General features: G+C 29.3%; 1 protein-coding gene across 4 annotated transcripts in view; it reads left to right on the forward strand.

The window, feature by feature from the left end:
• The first annotated feature begins 3,626 nt into the window (after positions 1 to 3,626).
• The window catches only part of LOC106691335 (uncharacterized), a 38,999-nt gene continuing 25,071 nt past the window's right edge, over positions 3,627 to 17,554 (forward strand). Inside the window, exons 1-6 of one of the 4 annotated variants that reach the window (XM_067052603.1) lie at positions 3,627 to 3,688; positions 8,506 to 8,728; positions 9,572 to 9,690; positions 14,488 to 14,545; positions 16,751 to 16,807; positions 16,885 to 16,914. In XM_067052603.1, coding sequence (XP_066908704.1) covers positions 14,525 to 14,545; positions 16,751 to 16,807; positions 16,885 to 16,914 — 108 coding nt within the window. In that variant the 5' untranslated portion in view covers positions 3,627 to 3,688; positions 8,506 to 8,728; positions 9,572 to 9,690; positions 14,488 to 14,524. Of the gene's footprint in view, positions 3,689 to 3,824; positions 3,966 to 8,505; positions 8,729 to 9,571; positions 9,691 to 14,487; positions 14,546 to 16,750; positions 16,808 to 16,884; positions 16,915 to 17,554 lie in introns of those variants that run through there. The other 3 variants (XM_014437076.2, XM_067052602.1, XM_067052608.1) reach the window with 3 other exon arrangements.

Here is a 17,554-nt window from a genome sequence, read left to right on the forward strand (position 1 = left end):
AAAAAGAAAAAATAGGACAACTACCTTTCCGAATGAAGGAAAACCGTTCTTTGGCATACAATAAATAAAAGGAAGATGGTTGGGATGCGATAAATAGAACTCACATAGTAATTAAACTAATCATTGTGAGCCAGCATTTCGTTCCAATTTGTAGGGCTTCATCATGGCTAATAAAGATACAAACAACTAAAATAATGTAACATAAGAGAATATATAAATAAAATAAAAATTAGGTTTAATATATTAACAATTGTTTGATATATTATTATATAAGGTGAAATGTTTGAATAGTTCAAAATTAAAAATAATGGTTATTATCCCAATTTTTTTTTCTATATTTAAAAAAATTATCCAATGATTCTGCATTATTTTATATAATAAAACAATCTATCACTAAAAACAGTCCTCCTCTTATTCTCTCAGGCCTGGCATTTTTTATTCACTGTAAAAAGCTGGATTGGAGGGCCGTTGATTGACCGTGTGTAATATATAAAAGTACGATGATCCGGGTAATTAAACTATTCATTGTTAGCTAACACTTCTCCTCACTAAAATTATGTAACAGAGTAGGATAATAGATAACATAAAATAAAAGTAAACTAAGGTATAGCTAACAATTATTTAAAATATGTAAAAGTTTATATAAAATGAAAAAATAAGATAAAATTTAGTTTGTTAAAGAAAATCTAATTTACTTTGTTCATTTTTATATAAATTTTCACGTATTTTAAATAATTTTTAGCTATGCTGTAGTTTACTTTTAATTCATGTTATCTATTATCCTACTCTGTTACATAATTTTAGTGAGGAGAAGTGTTAGTTAACTTTGTATATTTATTAGTGCCAACGAAGCCCTGCAAAGCGGGGCAAAACCTTGGCCCACAATAAATAGTTTAATTACTATTTGAGTCCTTTTGATCGCACACGGACCATATTCCTTTTATTTATTACACACAGTCAATCAAGGATCTTCCTATCCATCCTTTTATAAATGAAATGGGTCTTAATGTTAATAGAATATCAGCAAAATATACTTTTCATTTATCATTTATTATCATATTTTCAAAGTTTTGTTTGATATATTAACAATTATTAGGAAAAATTATTATTCTAGGTGAAATGTTTGAATATTGTTCAAAATTAGAAATAATACTGGAAGATTATTGATTGACCGTGTGTGAAGATGAAAGGAATATGGTCCGGGTGCGGTCAAGAAAAACTCAAATAGTAGAAATATACTAATTTAATGAGCCAACGTGGGGCGAAACGTTGGCTCATTAAATTAGTATATTTCTACTATTTGAGTTTTTCTTGACCGCACCCGGACCATATTCCTTTCATCATTTCATTAGAAATAATACCTATTATCTCAGTTCATTTTTTCACCCGGTGATTGTTTAGATTATAAAACAGCCTCTATCTAAATATTAGTCCTATTGTTACTTGCTCAGGCCTGTTATTATTTATTTTTGTTGGAATAATAGGAATTATTTCTAATTTTTGAACAATATTCAAACATTTTGCCTCAAGCAATAATATTTCAAATAATTGTTAGGATATCAAACAAAACTTTGAAAATGCAATAATAAATGATAAGAAAAGAATCTTTTACCCAGCTATAACAAACTTTAAGACAGAAAACTGTTAGTTTAATACTTTTTTTTTTTTTTTTTTTTTTTTTTTTTTTTACCTCCTAAAAATTTTTATTTATTTAATACATTTACAAATATATAGGACTTACAACTAAGGATATATATACAATTACTTACAATATATCTTCCTTTGCCTTGTGGCATTATAAGATGTGGAACTGTTAGTTTAATACTCACCTCACAGTTTCACAAAAATTAAGAGGGAATGTTTCTAATTGCCAACTTAAGCCAACAAAGTTCATATCTTCTTTCAATTCTTATAACGAATATATTTCTCATACTTTCCACTATTATTTTTAATAAAATTTAGTTATAAAATTTTATTGTTTTTATTTTACTTACATTTCAAAAAAGTGTCAGGAGCGATTTTCAGTCCATACCTTGATAGAGGGTTACTAGCGATACCTAGTGTCCTTTAAGGTAACTACGTGACCCCTCTTACTTTCGCGCTTTCTTTTAAATTAAGTTCTGTGTATAATCTCATTTTTATATTGAAACATTTTTTACATTTTCTAAATCGATTATCAAAATTTCTCAATTGATTAATAAATAAGAGACATTTATTAATCTTATTTATTAATAGAATAAATAATAAACATAACTAGAATAATTCGCTGTTCATTATTTTATATACAAATAATATTAATTAATAATATTATTCATATACCAAAACAAAAAGTTTAGAGCTGATAATGATTACGAACTCTGATATAAGACTTCTAATATATGATGGTGGACTGTTATGAAGAGTTACGATTTTACGAACAAAAAATAAAAATTGAAGGCTACAATAAGAAAAAATCCTTTATTTTGAAACTTGTTATAATTATTATTAATAGGGGTAATTCTATATTAAAAAACCTCCAGTGGCGGGAAATTCAAAACTTACTTATACATGATGGTATAAGTTGGTATAACCCAGCTCTGTTGATGTGGGTATTTTTTGGGGGGCCGGGATAGATTTATTTTTAAGGTCCTAGGGTGATACAATTTTAATTTTTCAGGTCAAATGACTGACATGGAATCCTCACCCAAGACTGAAAAGGCCTAAACTTCGAATTTATTACAAAAGACTGATCTACATGACTGTAATAAAGCCTATCTGGGGATGGTGAGCTGAGCTTTGAGACTCACGCTAGACCCAGTGCGACATTACTGTCACAGCAGAAAAACGTCACAGTGTCTTGACTGTAACTATGAAATAGTTACACCATAATAGTGATTAATACTTTTGCCGCAATAATGGGAAGTTGAACGATAGTTCACTAGGCGTATACATGTTATAGTTAATGTGACAGTTACTTCACTGGCAATTCTTGTACTGTCAACTATCACTTCAGAGCTAGTGCGACAGTACAATCATACAGTTACAGTTATAACGATTCTCCAGGTTAATGTGGCGCGTATTTGTACTGGCTTATTTACTTTGTAAGGTAGCAGTTTTTCTTGAAAAACGTTTGTGCAAGGAATTGATTTGTTCGTCAACTGCTTTTTTTTCCGCAATTAAGGATACCCACTTTGTAGAGGCTGGGTGTGCCCCAGAAGGTCCTCCGAACTCGCATGCTTGACTCACGACTACAGTAACAATTGTTTGCCACCAATTATTTGGGTCCGAATTCAGGCTCTGGAGATAATAACACAGCGCCTTATGGCGAGGTTAAAGGTGACAAATGCTTCTTATTTTTCAAGTTTGGTGTTGTCGGTATCGAACCTTCGAGTTCAGTTTGCCTATTATTATTTACCTTAATGCTTAGAAAAGGATCTTGAGTACTTTAGAATATTTGTTTTAGTAAGGTAGAAGGATTTGTTTTTAACTAGTAGCAACACTGATACTACAGGATGTTTATACAGTAAGGTTTCCCAAGTTTATAAATGTCGTGAGTTTAAGAATTCTTGTTGAGATTTTTATAATCATTTAGTTATTTTTTATATAATAGTCTTTATTTTTTTGCAGTAGCAGATTTAATATTGTACACGAATTCGTATGGCATGCCTTTCATGCCAGAAGATGGATTCTGTTGTGCCAAATTAAAATAGTGAGCTTATGTTCAGTAATATATTTTTTTGTTTATTATTCCAATTCATAATGTTTAATTATCATGTTATATATAGATCGTTGGCCGTATGATGATGTTAAGGAAATGGTACAGTTGGTGCTCAGAAATAATGTATAAAATAAGAAATATTTATTAACCCTAGTTAATCCTGAGACAGTCAGGAGAAGAGCATCTAGTACCAAATGGTTTATCTCTTGACAGTCCTTGGCAGAGGGTCAAGTACCATTCAGCATATCTTGTGCCATGCACAGGCAGAGTAAGGCTTTCAAACTGTTTAGTCTACCAAAGGTATCGAAGACTATATATAGATTCTTTGCTTCCTCTGTTTTCTAAGATTATTTTAACTGAGGAAGTAGACGTGGTTTAGTTTTGAATTCAGTGTCTCCTCGACTTTGAAATCTCTCACACAATCCTTCACACCAGAGTTTAGCACTTCATCAGATCTAAAAATTGTTTTGTGAATTATATAAAATTATGTTTTTGTTATCCAGCATGGATATTAATAATAGTAGTGACACGTCAATCATAAATGCCAGTGATAATGATAATGATTTAAAATCTAACATACATGAACTAATTACAAGGTTCATACAATACATGTTTTTTTACATTTTTTATTACATGCCGAAGTATTTTCGAACATGAAAACACTAGGAATTTTTGGACCAGAATTCATAATTTTACTACACTGTGAGAGACTTTACATGAATCACAAATTAAGCACTATTTTATATTATTTTTAAAATGACTATGCCATCTTAAGCAAAATAATTGCAAATATTTTATTAATATTCATGGTAAGACTGATTTGAAGCCAATATTCCAGAAGAATATTTAAATTTATTAGAGCACCAATTAATATAGATGTTGTCTACCCCAACCCATATGAGGGTGAGTGCAACACCATATTGTCTACACAGCTACAAGTGCAGATCTTTATTTTTGTTCATTGTAAAACACACTGAATTTATGTAAAAAAAAAAAATTACAGTCACCAGGTATACAGAGAAAAAATGAAAGGGCTCAAAATTGCTTCCAGTAAAAACTCTCTCTGATAAAGGAATCTTACCAGGATAAGAAGCACCTTGTGATATAATTACATCATTGTAAAGATTTCCAACCGCATGTATAAATTTACGGCTTATTCCTGATGAGTATAATTGATAAAATATTAACTTTTTTTTTTCTTGTGTACAAATACACATTATACAGTTACAATAAAATTATATAGAATTAAAGAACCTAATGAAAAAAATAAAATAATAATAAGTCCTATAAATTTACGAATCTATCATATTTAAGCTGTTTTCTGATTACAAAATTAAAATATATTATTAGATCCCGTTCATTAGGAAGGATAATTTTAATCGGTGAGAAAATTATTTCCTACTAGAGCTATAAAAATAAGACATTGATCAGGTCTAGGTTTATTTGTGGATTAGGAACAGGTTTTTCTAGATGTCATGAAAAAGTCCTACTTATACATGCATGAATGATGAACAAAGTGAACACAACATAAAGAAGGCGAAGAAGTAACAAAATGTAGTTTTTATTAAAGGGACCTGATTTAATTGCTTGGCAGACTTTGGTGGGGATGCCATGTGGATCCCCAGAAGATTCCAATAAAACGCTTCGACTGAAAGGCAGCCCCAAATTACGATGGGTATTTGGCATAAAAGAAGATTCGATAAACTTGCTTTCCTTCAGAAACTTTATTGAGATGGTCAGCTTCACTTCATGAATGAATGAACATGAAGTGAAGCTGTTTGAGTAAGCTAGAACCCATTGATGATTCATGACAGGCTTGTAGTAATGATTGATGACATTGAAGAATAGTCTTTTAACGATCATTTCAGGATGCATTATTCTTTACTAAAGAAATTTTTCCACATCACCACTGTTGTCACGATTTACTTGATAATTTCTATTTTTACAGTTTTTGTAAACAAAACATTACTTACCAATAATGATGGAGACTTAGAAGCTAAGCTCCCTTTTTTGTACTGTGGTATCAATTCTTTACTTTTATAAAGAAAATTTCCATCCGTGAAAAACTAAATTTCCCTGATGGCTCTCCATTTTCATGTTGAGCAATTTTCAATGTACTGCCTATTTCTGTATTGTTTACTTGCATGATGTTGTTGTTGGTTGGGGCTTTTGGGCGTAAAACCCTGAGGTCATCAACGCCCACATTTCGCACTTTATAATTCTATTTAAAGATTTGAAATTCTTTAGATAATTGCTAAATAATTGTGGTCCATGGTTTAATCCTTTTTAATTTGCTTGGTGGGCTTTCATCCCACATGGCTTGCCAACTAGCTAATTTTTCATCGGAAGACTTATTTCTTGGGGTGTCAGAATGGCCGTGCCCCGACCGGGAAGGGCAAGTGCTTGTTTGGCTGCAACGTCCGCCTGTTCATTTCCAGTGATCCCCACGTGACCTGGCACCCATATAAAGAAAACAGTTTTTCTCAAGTTTTTTAGACTTGCATGATAGTTTTTAACAGACTTTATTTAAAGTATGTTGCCATTTCATTTTACTACATCAGGTGCTCTTTCACAACTGTTATACTGTGCTATAATAATTCCCTGTTTTTAGTAGTAAATTAACCGTTAATGCGCTCCTCTTTGTTGGGCTTCATCAGTGTTAAGAAAGATACAAACTAAAATAATTTAACTGTTGAAGCCCAAAAGTGTATTTTTGTTATTTATAAGATCATTTTTTTTTTTTAACTACAAGTTACTTGTATTTTAAATTTATATTAAAAAATTTGTTATGTAAAATCTTGGATAATTAGAGGTTTGTTGTGGTACGAGTTTAAGCTCTTTTTCTCCTGCAGGAATGCAATTGCTGTTTTCTCACCATTAACCAGGCGAAAAATAATTTTTAGTATGTACATTATGAGGTTACTTTTTGAAATGACTATCTGACTTTTCAAACAGACAATTATAGCAAGTAGGTTGGTCGATGTATATGTTACAATTTCACAAGAAGAGATCATGGCACAAAAAAAAGGCCATCCTTCCCCGCTGGACCCCTCTAAGACCTCTGGGGAAGCGACGGTCCTGTATCACTCTTGAAATATTAACTTAAAACGGGAAGAGGAGATTTTAAGATAGATTAATCGAGCAATATTTAACTATCTTAAAGTTTCCTCTTCCCCTTCTGACTCCAGTTCTTCCCGTTACAAGCCCTATAGTTCATAAAAAGAACAAGTGAAAATAAATTCATAATAATAACAGATAGTATGAGTTCATTGTTAGCAATTAAAAATAATAGCAATTTAGATTCTCGTTAATGTACTTCAAGAATACTTTTACACAATAAAAAAATAAAAAACAAATAAAATTTATGTGGGTCAAAGCTCACGTGGGAATTACGGGAAATGATGAGGTTGATTGCCTAACTAAAACTTCTGTTAGTCTACCTCATGTTATTGGCATAAAACTGCCATATACGGATTGTTTTGCGACGATTAAAGAAAACATGTTAGATAAATGGTCCCAGCATTATCAAGAGTCTTACACTGGTAGATTTTATAAGTGGAATATGCCACGAATTCTGACCAAGCCCTGGTATTAAGAATTGAATCTGTCGAAGGATATAGTTAAGAATTTTTCTAGACTTAGAACAAACCATGGATCGTGTTAAGTATATTTTCAATGAATTGGAGTAAATATTCTGTGAAATGCGATAAATGTAATAAAAAAGAAACCCTATAACATATCATTTTGGAATGTCCTGATTAACAAAATCAAAGGAAAAAAATTCTAAATATTCTAAATCCATACAGTAATGATGATATATATACCAGAAATTGTTAACATCTAACAATCCTGAAGAAATAGGCAATATTAGACTGTACTATTTCAATAAATATATATATTTCATTCGGAAATAATAAATAATGGGAATACAGATAGATAAATTTAAAACTGGCTGCATGGAAAATTCCAATGCCATTAAATATTAAAAAAAAATTTACCGCACCCGTACCATCTTCCTTTTATATATTACAATCGGTTAGTCGATGATCTTCCTAGAAATTTTATTTTTATAGAACCTCATGTTTATATTTTCTAATAATAAAAAGTAATATGTATATTATAATAATAACACTAATTACTGAGATATACTCTTAAGCAATATAAACAGTCTTTCCAGATAAATGGAAAATATTTCAAACTATTTGCCATTTTATCCATATTTAGAATGACCATCATGTTGGTCAAAACAATCTTGAACTTTTACTAGCCAAGTTATCTTGATCATTTTATTCGAATTACTTTGAGAAATATAAGTTATATAAGGAATATAGAATGAAATTTTGTTAAATTTATTTATTGACATTTACAATTATATTTACATAAAAATACATTTAGTCAATTTGATGCTGGATTCTCCTTCGATGTGAAGATGATAGATGGTAAAAAATTGCCACAGAATGGAAAGTGCTTACTATTACTCCCGAAAGGGAAGGCCTATACAGGAAATGACAGTAAGATGGAAAGAAAATTGATAGAAGTTAATGTTTTGTCAACTATTATATATATAAATTTATTTGTTTCTCTCTATCTTCTTTAAATGTTTATATTGTATTTTGTAATGATTTTAATTTATTGCATAAATAAAAGGCTATTTCATTTCATTACAACTGTATTTACATAAAAATGCATTTAGTCAATTTGATGGTTGATTATAATGGTATGATACAGGCTTGTTGAGAAACTTACCCATTGATAGCCCACTATCAACATTTCTATATTTGAAGGTCTCAAGGCCATTTTCATTTCAGGCCGCCTCTAAGAGTTGTTTGGAATGGAAGAGGAAGCAAGGTGGATAGGGTGATTATAATGGAAGGATTGATATCTGGTTCGGGCTAGATTGGTTACATACGCAACATTAAGATCTTTATAAATGATTTTATTTGTGACAGAGTAAGAATCATTGAGGATTTTACGAAGCATTGGATATGAGAAGAAAAGAAAGGCTTAATGTAGCCCTAAAGCTAAACCTCGGTAAGTCCAAATATGCCTTATTATATTCATTTAGAGTAGTTTTTGTAATGGATTGGAATTTAGAACATTTGTCTAGTGTAACATTGTAGGTGTTATTGTCGGAATTTGATGTGAAGTTTCCTGTCTTTTCAGTGAGCTTAAAAATAACCTTCCGAAATTGACTGGAAGTATTAATTATTAAATAAATACCTATTCGAATGTAAACTGTAATAAATGCAAGAGGTGAACAAACTTAAATTCAGAATCAAATTTGTGTACAATGAAAAATAATTTTTTTCCTAACATGAACCCTATTACTTATTTATGTATAAAGAATAATTTATAAATTACCCCACACTTCACAAAATAAATCATGATGCCTGAATCACACCCTGATAGTGTTTATTTGATTAATTTGTATAATTTATTAGAAATAATTTCAACGTTTCATATAATTTATTGTAAATAGAATGTCTTTACTTTTTTACTTAAATTTTGTTTTTTTACAGGAGAAGTAATCTTTTGATTCAGTTAAAATGCCTCTTGACTTCTGAGCAAAAAAGAACTCAGTGTTACCAATCAGCAGATTATTTATTTATAATAAAGTTTTTTTTTTTTTTTTTTTTATCATGAAGAACGGTAATCAATTTTTTTATTTATAAAACCCTTCGTCAGATATAGTATAAACATTTTAGTATTTTGAATGTGAAAGAAGCTCACAAACTTCTTTATTAGTAAAATATCTCATAAATATTACAATCACAAAATCCCGATTATATAGTTAATTATATTTAAGAAATAATAAATAAATAATGTAATGCTCATGACTAAATATTATAATTTAATTTTTAATAATGCACAGAGGCTGTGATAAAAAGCAGTTCCTCGAAGTGACATCCCTACCACTCCGCCCAGAACTCTCATTTTCTCTTCAGCTCTTGCCACTGCCGTTGTACTCAGAGTCACCTCCTGTAAACAACAAGGTTAGTTCATTGTATTATTCATTGTGAGTCCTTCAGTTTAATATCTTCCGAATTAAATATCAATTCTAAACTATTATTTATTTTTAGCTGCCCACTTATAGTTAAGATATTGCATGCTAGGCTTTAAAATTATTTACTTACAACTTTAGGAATATGTTACATATGATTGAATTTTCTATTTTTTTCTCTAAATATTTAGCATGTAGAATATTTTATTAAAAGCTCACTTCTGATGGGATTGATTTAGTTTTATAGTTATCAAATTAGATTATAAGACTCTGACATGGCCAATTCCCAGTGTTGTCTAATTTTACAATGTTAAATATTTTATATGACTGCTTTAAGTAAATTGTATTTTTCAAATACTGCTTTACTTGTTATTAGTAAATGTTTTAAAGGTAATGAGGTGTTTATAGTTGATCGTAGATTCAATATGAGAAGTATATGGTTATGGGTGCAGTCTTAAACTTATTTATTTGTCACGATTTTTCGACCTGAATTTTAAACCTGATTTTCAGGGCTGAAAAAACAAAACGAGACAACAACCTTAATTACTTACCCATTGTATCATATATCTCATTTTCCTTCTCGCCCATTGTATCATTTTATAATTTTCTTTTGCACAATTCATTATATTAATTTAAATTTTTTTCACTATTTATATATTTTTAATCATTACTTAAATATTTTATTATATTAATTTCAATTATTCATTATTTATGATTTCTCCCAAACATTTCTTTAAGTATATTTCTTTATTTACATGAGCACTTTCTGGTTTTATAATAATTTTTTTATCATTTTTTTTGTCTTATTCTTATCCCTATTATATTATATTTCATCTTTTATTAGTTTCATCACCTATGTACTATTTATTGTTATGTATATTTCCAAGTTTTTGTTATTATTTCCTTTTTCTTTTTCTCTGAATTGAGGTTGTTATCCCGTCTTATTTTTCAGCCCTGATGAAGGTTTGAAATTCAGGTCGAAACATCAGTAAAAATAAAAAGTTTTACTTATTTGTATATCATTACTGACCACACCCTCAACTATCTTCTCACGTTTTATAGGTAAGCATGGACTTAATTCTGGGATTTTTGGGACAGGACGGGTAGGGAAGGATTCCTATCTAATTATTTTTGGTGTTAAGATCTCTCTTAGAGGGATTTTAACCCAAACTCCATACATCAACCAATACTCGTTATATGTGAATGTTTTAAGCACAAGAGAAATGCCCTATAAGAGGATGGAAGTGACGGGTTCACCAATTTTATAGTTTAGTGTTGTTTACTTTAACTTAATTTTATTTTTCAAGCATCGCTACTTGTTACTAGTGATTATTTTAAAGGTAAAATAAGCCTTGCCTTAATTCTGCGGTTTTTGGAGGTAGCTATTGGAGGGGGGTAGTTTAGGGAAGAATTCTCTTCTGATTATTTTTAGTGTTTAGATCTATTCTAGGGATATTTTAACCCCGTCTCTGTACATCAACTAATACTCGTTGGAAGTGAATGTTTTAAATTTACATAAAATAGTAAAATGTGAGCAATTTTTGACAAAACAAAAATTTCAATAATTTTTTATTTAAATACCTTTCTTACCCTTTCATCAATTTAGATCCGTAAACTCTTTCAGTATCTGAAAATTGATCAGTTGCTCAGAATCCATATTTTCACCTGTTATCACCACATGAATGCCAGTAACCCTGTAATCTCAGAACAACAACAGTAAGCCCAACAACAACCCCTCAACATTAGATTTCCTCAAAAAAAGTAACTCTGCAGCTTCTACTGCTCATAACTTTATCTCTGAATCGATGTACAGTAAATTTTCCTATTTCATGTGTGTCCTATGTACTAAACTCTAAAAATTTAAAGGAGCTTTATCTCCAGTAGTCAAGCATTTTAATTTGTCTCTGCGGTAACTACTTCTAGATTATTAATTATGAAAAATTTTATTTAGCTTTAAATATGGTTTTGAGGCAACGGAGGGCCAAGCATGTTGAACCGCAATGTTAGAATTCAAGTTTCAGAATAAGTGACTGGGCGGGTACACTTTTATTTCTTTGTGGCTCCTTGAAATAAATCTTGACTTCACCACTCTGGCTATAATAGTTTGTTTGGATAACCTGTTTATCTGTCTTTAGTTGTTGAACATAAGGTTGTTAAAACCCAAATAAAAAAAAAATTTTATCGCATTGGAAATTAAAAATTTTTGTTCTAGTTTTGTCAACCTGATAATGTAAAAATATTGAAGCTAGTTTATACCTCAAAATTAAATTTACTTTCTTATGTTAAAGTTATTTACTAATTAATATATTTTAGTAATTTTGACTGTAACAGTCCCAGAACTACCATTTCATGTTATAAAATAAGAAGAAAACTATTGCTGTTTGAGCCAGTACTATTACGATTTACAATTTTAAATTAAATATTATATTAAATATTAAACTGTTTCTATAAATGTTTCCAGTGTAGTTAATATTTTTAAAGAAGTCTTTAAAGTATGATAGTTATTTTTTATCGATTATGTCCTTTAAAAAGTTTTATTGCTCTGTTGTTAATTATTATTGTACTTTTTTCCAATTTATTATTATTGAAGAATTTTCATTTTCATTTCTTGTTATATTATTTTAAAGGGACATGTCCCAGAATAAATAAAAAATATTGATTAAGAATCGAAATCTGTTTGATCTTGCTGATTCATTATTTAGTTTGTTTAATATGAAAGATAGCATAAAGGGATTACTCATTACTGATTACAATAGATTACATTGTGCCCAGATATTTTTTCGATTAAGACTTACAAAGAATCATTGTCCGCAATTGCGCTTGATATAACAAACATTTTTGAATTTTAACTAAGTAAAAAATAAATAAATGCTCATTTTTATTTTCTTAACTTTCAATGAAAGGATAGTTTTCATTGTTGAAGTTAGTAATAAATATTTACTTTATGAAAAATGAGAAAGAAACAAACAATTTTTAAATCTATTAATATAAATATTAGTTACGCACTCTGCTGCAAAGTATAAACTATATCCTTTTTTTTTTACTCCCAAGGTTTTTTTAATATTTATAAATTTATTTATGTTTAATAATTACCTTAGACATTATAATTTTTTATGTTTTTATCATTTATTTATGCATTTTGTAGCTTTCAGTGTCCATTATCATATTCATCTATATTTAAAAATTAAAAAAAAAAAAAAAAAATTCTAATATATATTATCAAAACATTAAATAACAATATTATGTATTTTTTGTATAATTTATACTAAGAGAGTACCCTCTGTCTACCGGGGGGGGGGACCAACCCCATTATTACAAATTATATAACTGTTCATTTAATTGTACTACTCATTAAAATAGAATGTTACTCATTGATCATATGTAAAATAAAGTATAGGGTGTTTTTTTAAGCCCGATAGAACTTGAAATTGTAAAAAATAACACAAAAAATTAAATTGTAATCAAAATTTTTTTTTTATTCGAAAGATCAATACGTGACATTAACATTTGAAAATGATTTCGGGCATATGGGCACCGCGGCTGTTCTTGACGAAGCGCATTCTGGACGTCCAATTTTGGGCCACTTTTTCGAGCACTGCTGGAACCATGGCTGGTTTGTTAATAAGCAAAATTGCCGCATATGGAGTGAGACCAATCCACAAGAGACCCTACAGACTCCATTACATCCAGAAAAATGCACCGTTTGGTGCGGTTTTCACGCTGGTGGCATCATCGGACCTTATTTCTTCAAAAGTGAGGCCGGAGCTCGCGTTACGGTCAATGGAGATCGTTACCGCACCATGATCAATGATTTTTTGTTTGAAAATATGGATGACATTGATCCGGAGGAGATGTGGTTTCAACAGGATGGCGCTACGTGCCATACGGCGAACGCAACCATCGACTTATTGAAATCAAAATTTGGCGATAAGTTGATTTCGAGAAATGGACCTGTCAATTGGCCTCCAAGGTCGTGCGATTTGACACTTCGATTATTTCCTGTGGGGCTACGTGAAGTCACTGGTTTATGCTGATAAACCAGCAACAATTGACGCCTTGGAGGCCAGCATTGTTCGTGTTATTCGTGACATACGGCCAGCAGTGCTCGAAAAAGTGGCCCAAAATTGGACGTCCAGAATGCGCTTCGTCAAGAACAGCCGCGGTGCCCATATGCCCGAAATCATTTTCAAATGTTAATGTCACGTATTGATCTTTCGAATAAAAAAAAAATTTTGATTACAATTTAATTTTTTGTGTTATTTTTTACAATTTCAAGTTCTATCGGGCTTAAAAAAACACCCTATGTTACACGTTGATCGCTGTAAACTTTTTTATATAATAGAAAATTATCTGTGAATAATCTTACATTTGAGTTTTTTTCTCCATATTTCAAGATGTCAAAAATTAAAATAAACTTTAATAATAGATATAATATAGATTATAATAGAAATAGGACTATAATAGAAATCTAGGAGGGGAGTACTGTAGTAATGCTATCTATGAGTGAACAGAAAAACTAACAACTTCATCGCTTCACTAGCAGAGAGCACCACTTATAATATACAATAAAATATTAATATTTTTCAAAACTTTTCTATATAATAGAAAATTATCTGTGATAAATCGTACATTCGAATGTTTTTCTCCATATTTCAGGATGTCATAAATTAAAATAAACTTTTATAAAAAGTATTTTAATTCAACAGTTTTACATCAAAACAATTGTTTAAGTTTTATTATTTTTAATTTTCAAATGATAAAATGAAATTAATAAATATTTTCTTTACAGGTAGAATCACTTGAGGTTTCAATTTACTGTCAAAACAATGGATTCTGACAATAGTGAAGTAATTTTCAATTTTTATCTATCTCTATACTAATAATAAGCATGAATTACTATAATCAGAGCTTATAAATAAAAACTAGTTATTTATTCTATAACTAAATTGCCATAAATATAATGTTTATTTATTTATAAACTTAATTAATAACATTGTGTCCATGACAATTTATAACTAAGGGTGTGACCCTGTCCACCTAACGGCGGATCAACTTCTTTTTTTTTTTACTAATTATACAACTGGCCATTTAATTGTACTATTTGTTTCTGAAATCGTAGAACTTTAATTTACATGTATTCAGTAGTTCAGATAGTATTAATGTTTTCTATATTATCTAAGCAGGGAAAAAAATTATGTCTTTATCCCAGAATTTTAATTTTTACTTCAATTTAGTTCCGCCTTATATCTAAAATAAAATATTACCCAGTGATTGTATGTAAAATAATATATTACAAGGTGACCATTAAAAACTTTTTTATATAATAGAGAGATTTATGACTAATTTTTACCCAGCTCTTATTATAATTATTTTTTTAATTCAAATTCCATTTTTATTATTAATTAATTCATCATGATTAATTCAAAGGATTCTAACGCAATGGTTGCAGGAAGGAAGCTGCTCTAACCCACTTGAGAATAGGCTATACTGTCGTCATGCATTCTCATTTGGTAAAAAAACTGCCGCTTCCAACATGGCAATATTGTCAGTCCATTCTCATGATAAAACATATTTTTGAAGGATGCGCTCACTATTTAGCAACAATAAACAGGATAGGACTGATCCCTAATTTATCTGAAGCTCTCACAGATGATGAAGCTAAAGTCACATTGGTGTTTAAATTTTCAAAAGCACATCACCTCCTTTCCAAATTAAAGCCTTTATTCAACTTTAATTTTTTAGGCGTGCGGTCAAAGAGAAACACAAATAAGTTGAATTAACCTATTTTATTGTGCAAACGCTTCGGCTAGAGTTTCTAGCCTTCTTCAGGGCTAAAAACTCTAGCCGAAATGTTGGCACAATAAAATAGGTTAATCCAACTTATTTGTGTTTCTCTATGACTGCACCCCCAACCATCTTCTCCTCGTACATCATCCACGGTCAACTATGTCTCATAATTTTTAATTTTATTGTTATTATTATCTTATAATTTTTATTTTTATTTTTAATTATTATTATATATATTTTTCAAGAAATGCGCCTGTGAATGGATGTGTTTGTCTTTGTATCTTTATAATTATAATAATCCAAAAGTGTTCATAACCAAAAGGTTTTACGCATTTAAACAAAACCAAACAAACAACGAATTGTTTGGAGGGAAAGGGGGAGGAGAAAAACTGAAGATTTGATATAGTTGCTTTTTTATCTTATCCGTTGTGTCCGGATTATTATTATTTGACTTTTTTTTTTGCAAAATGGAGGTACAGTTAGTTATTTGAAAAATTTTATGTTTTGATTACTAAAAGTTTTCTTCTAAAACTATTCTTTTTTTTTTTTGTAGATTATTTTACCCTCTTGAAAATCAAAATTATGTCCTTTTCCTGCATTGTGGTATACTAATAAATAAAAATTAATTTATTTCATTTTAAAAAACAAAAAATTGTATGAAATTGTTGCGTGGTTGTCAATAAAGGTACAAAATAGTAACAAATATGGTTGAAGATCTTTTATCTCTTTTCTGTTATTATTATTATTATTATTATTATTATTATTATTATTTTCTTCTTGTTAGCATACCTTTACTATACCACATTTACTTTACTTATCTGTCTTTCATTAATTTTATTTTACTATCTTTGTTACAATTTAAATTGATAAATATTGTTCGACTATTTATTACTCTAGTTCCATATTTACAATTCTATCATACATGGCTGTATTGATTATTAACTAGTTTCCTATTTATTTATATTTTCTTATCTTAATTTTTCTTTTTCTTTTAAAAATGTTTGGTATAATTTTTTACTCCCTTTGTATATGTATTATAATTTTCTTGTTATATCTTACGTTGTTCAAATCTTGTTTTCATTTAGTCCTAATAAAGCTCTGCAGGGTGTTGTTTATCATAAAAATTTTTTTTTTTACAATTTTGTACCTTTATTGAACACCACTTGGACTATCTTCCTACAATTTACTTCATATAGTCAATTGTCTTCTTCCAATAGAATCACCTGTAATTAATTTACTTATTTATTTATTTATTTTTTTTTTAGAAGAATTCTAAAAAACAAATAGCCGTAGTTCCACCCTTCAGTAATAAAACAAATGAGGTAATAGTTTCTTTCTATTGTCCGAGAATAATATATTACTCAATCAAAACATTTAACAGCTGTCTTTATCTCCACAGGAAGCTGTCAGTGATACCAATAATAGTGAGGTAAATACTATTTTACAAGTAAACCTAGATTTAAATATTATGTTACTTTTATCGTAAATGAAAACAAATATATTAATGTGACTATTCACCTATTAGAAGATTATTGGTTTAATATATAGAGTTCCATGGTCGGTCAAGGTAGTAGTCAAAAGAAAGATAATTAGATAGATAAAAAAAAACTGATGATAAATATACAGTTGGTTGTGGATATTATATAAAGAGAAGATGGTTGGGGGTGTAGACAATGAAGAACACAAATAAGTGAACAATTATTTAATTAGTACCAATGTTTCGGCAAGAATTCTAGGCCTTCATCATGGCTAAGAACAAAAAACAAAAACCATAATGAATAAAAAAATATATATATTGTAATAATTTTAAAAAATATTAAAAATAAAATAAAAAGAATCTGAATAGTTTTTTAACTTTTTTCAAATATAAAGGATAATTTGGGTTCTAATTTAAGAACTTTACTCTTAAATGGATAATATAATTTTATTATATAAAAAGAAAGACTCTTAATCTCAGGGCGTGTGGTTGCTAGACAATCAGAACAGGCATTTACAATAATTTCATTTAATTAAATTTACATCTGTTTTACAAATATATTCTAATTTAGTTATAACCAAACTAACCAAGC

Source organism: Halyomorpha halys, unplaced genomic scaffold (genome assembly GCF_000696795.3).
Source record: "Halyomorpha halys isolate HHAL.00 unplaced genomic scaffold, Hhal_1.1 Scaffold2255.1, whole genome shotgun sequence".
Classification (NCBI taxonomy): Eukaryota; Metazoa; Arthropoda; class Insecta; order Hemiptera; family Pentatomidae; genus Halyomorpha; species Halyomorpha halys.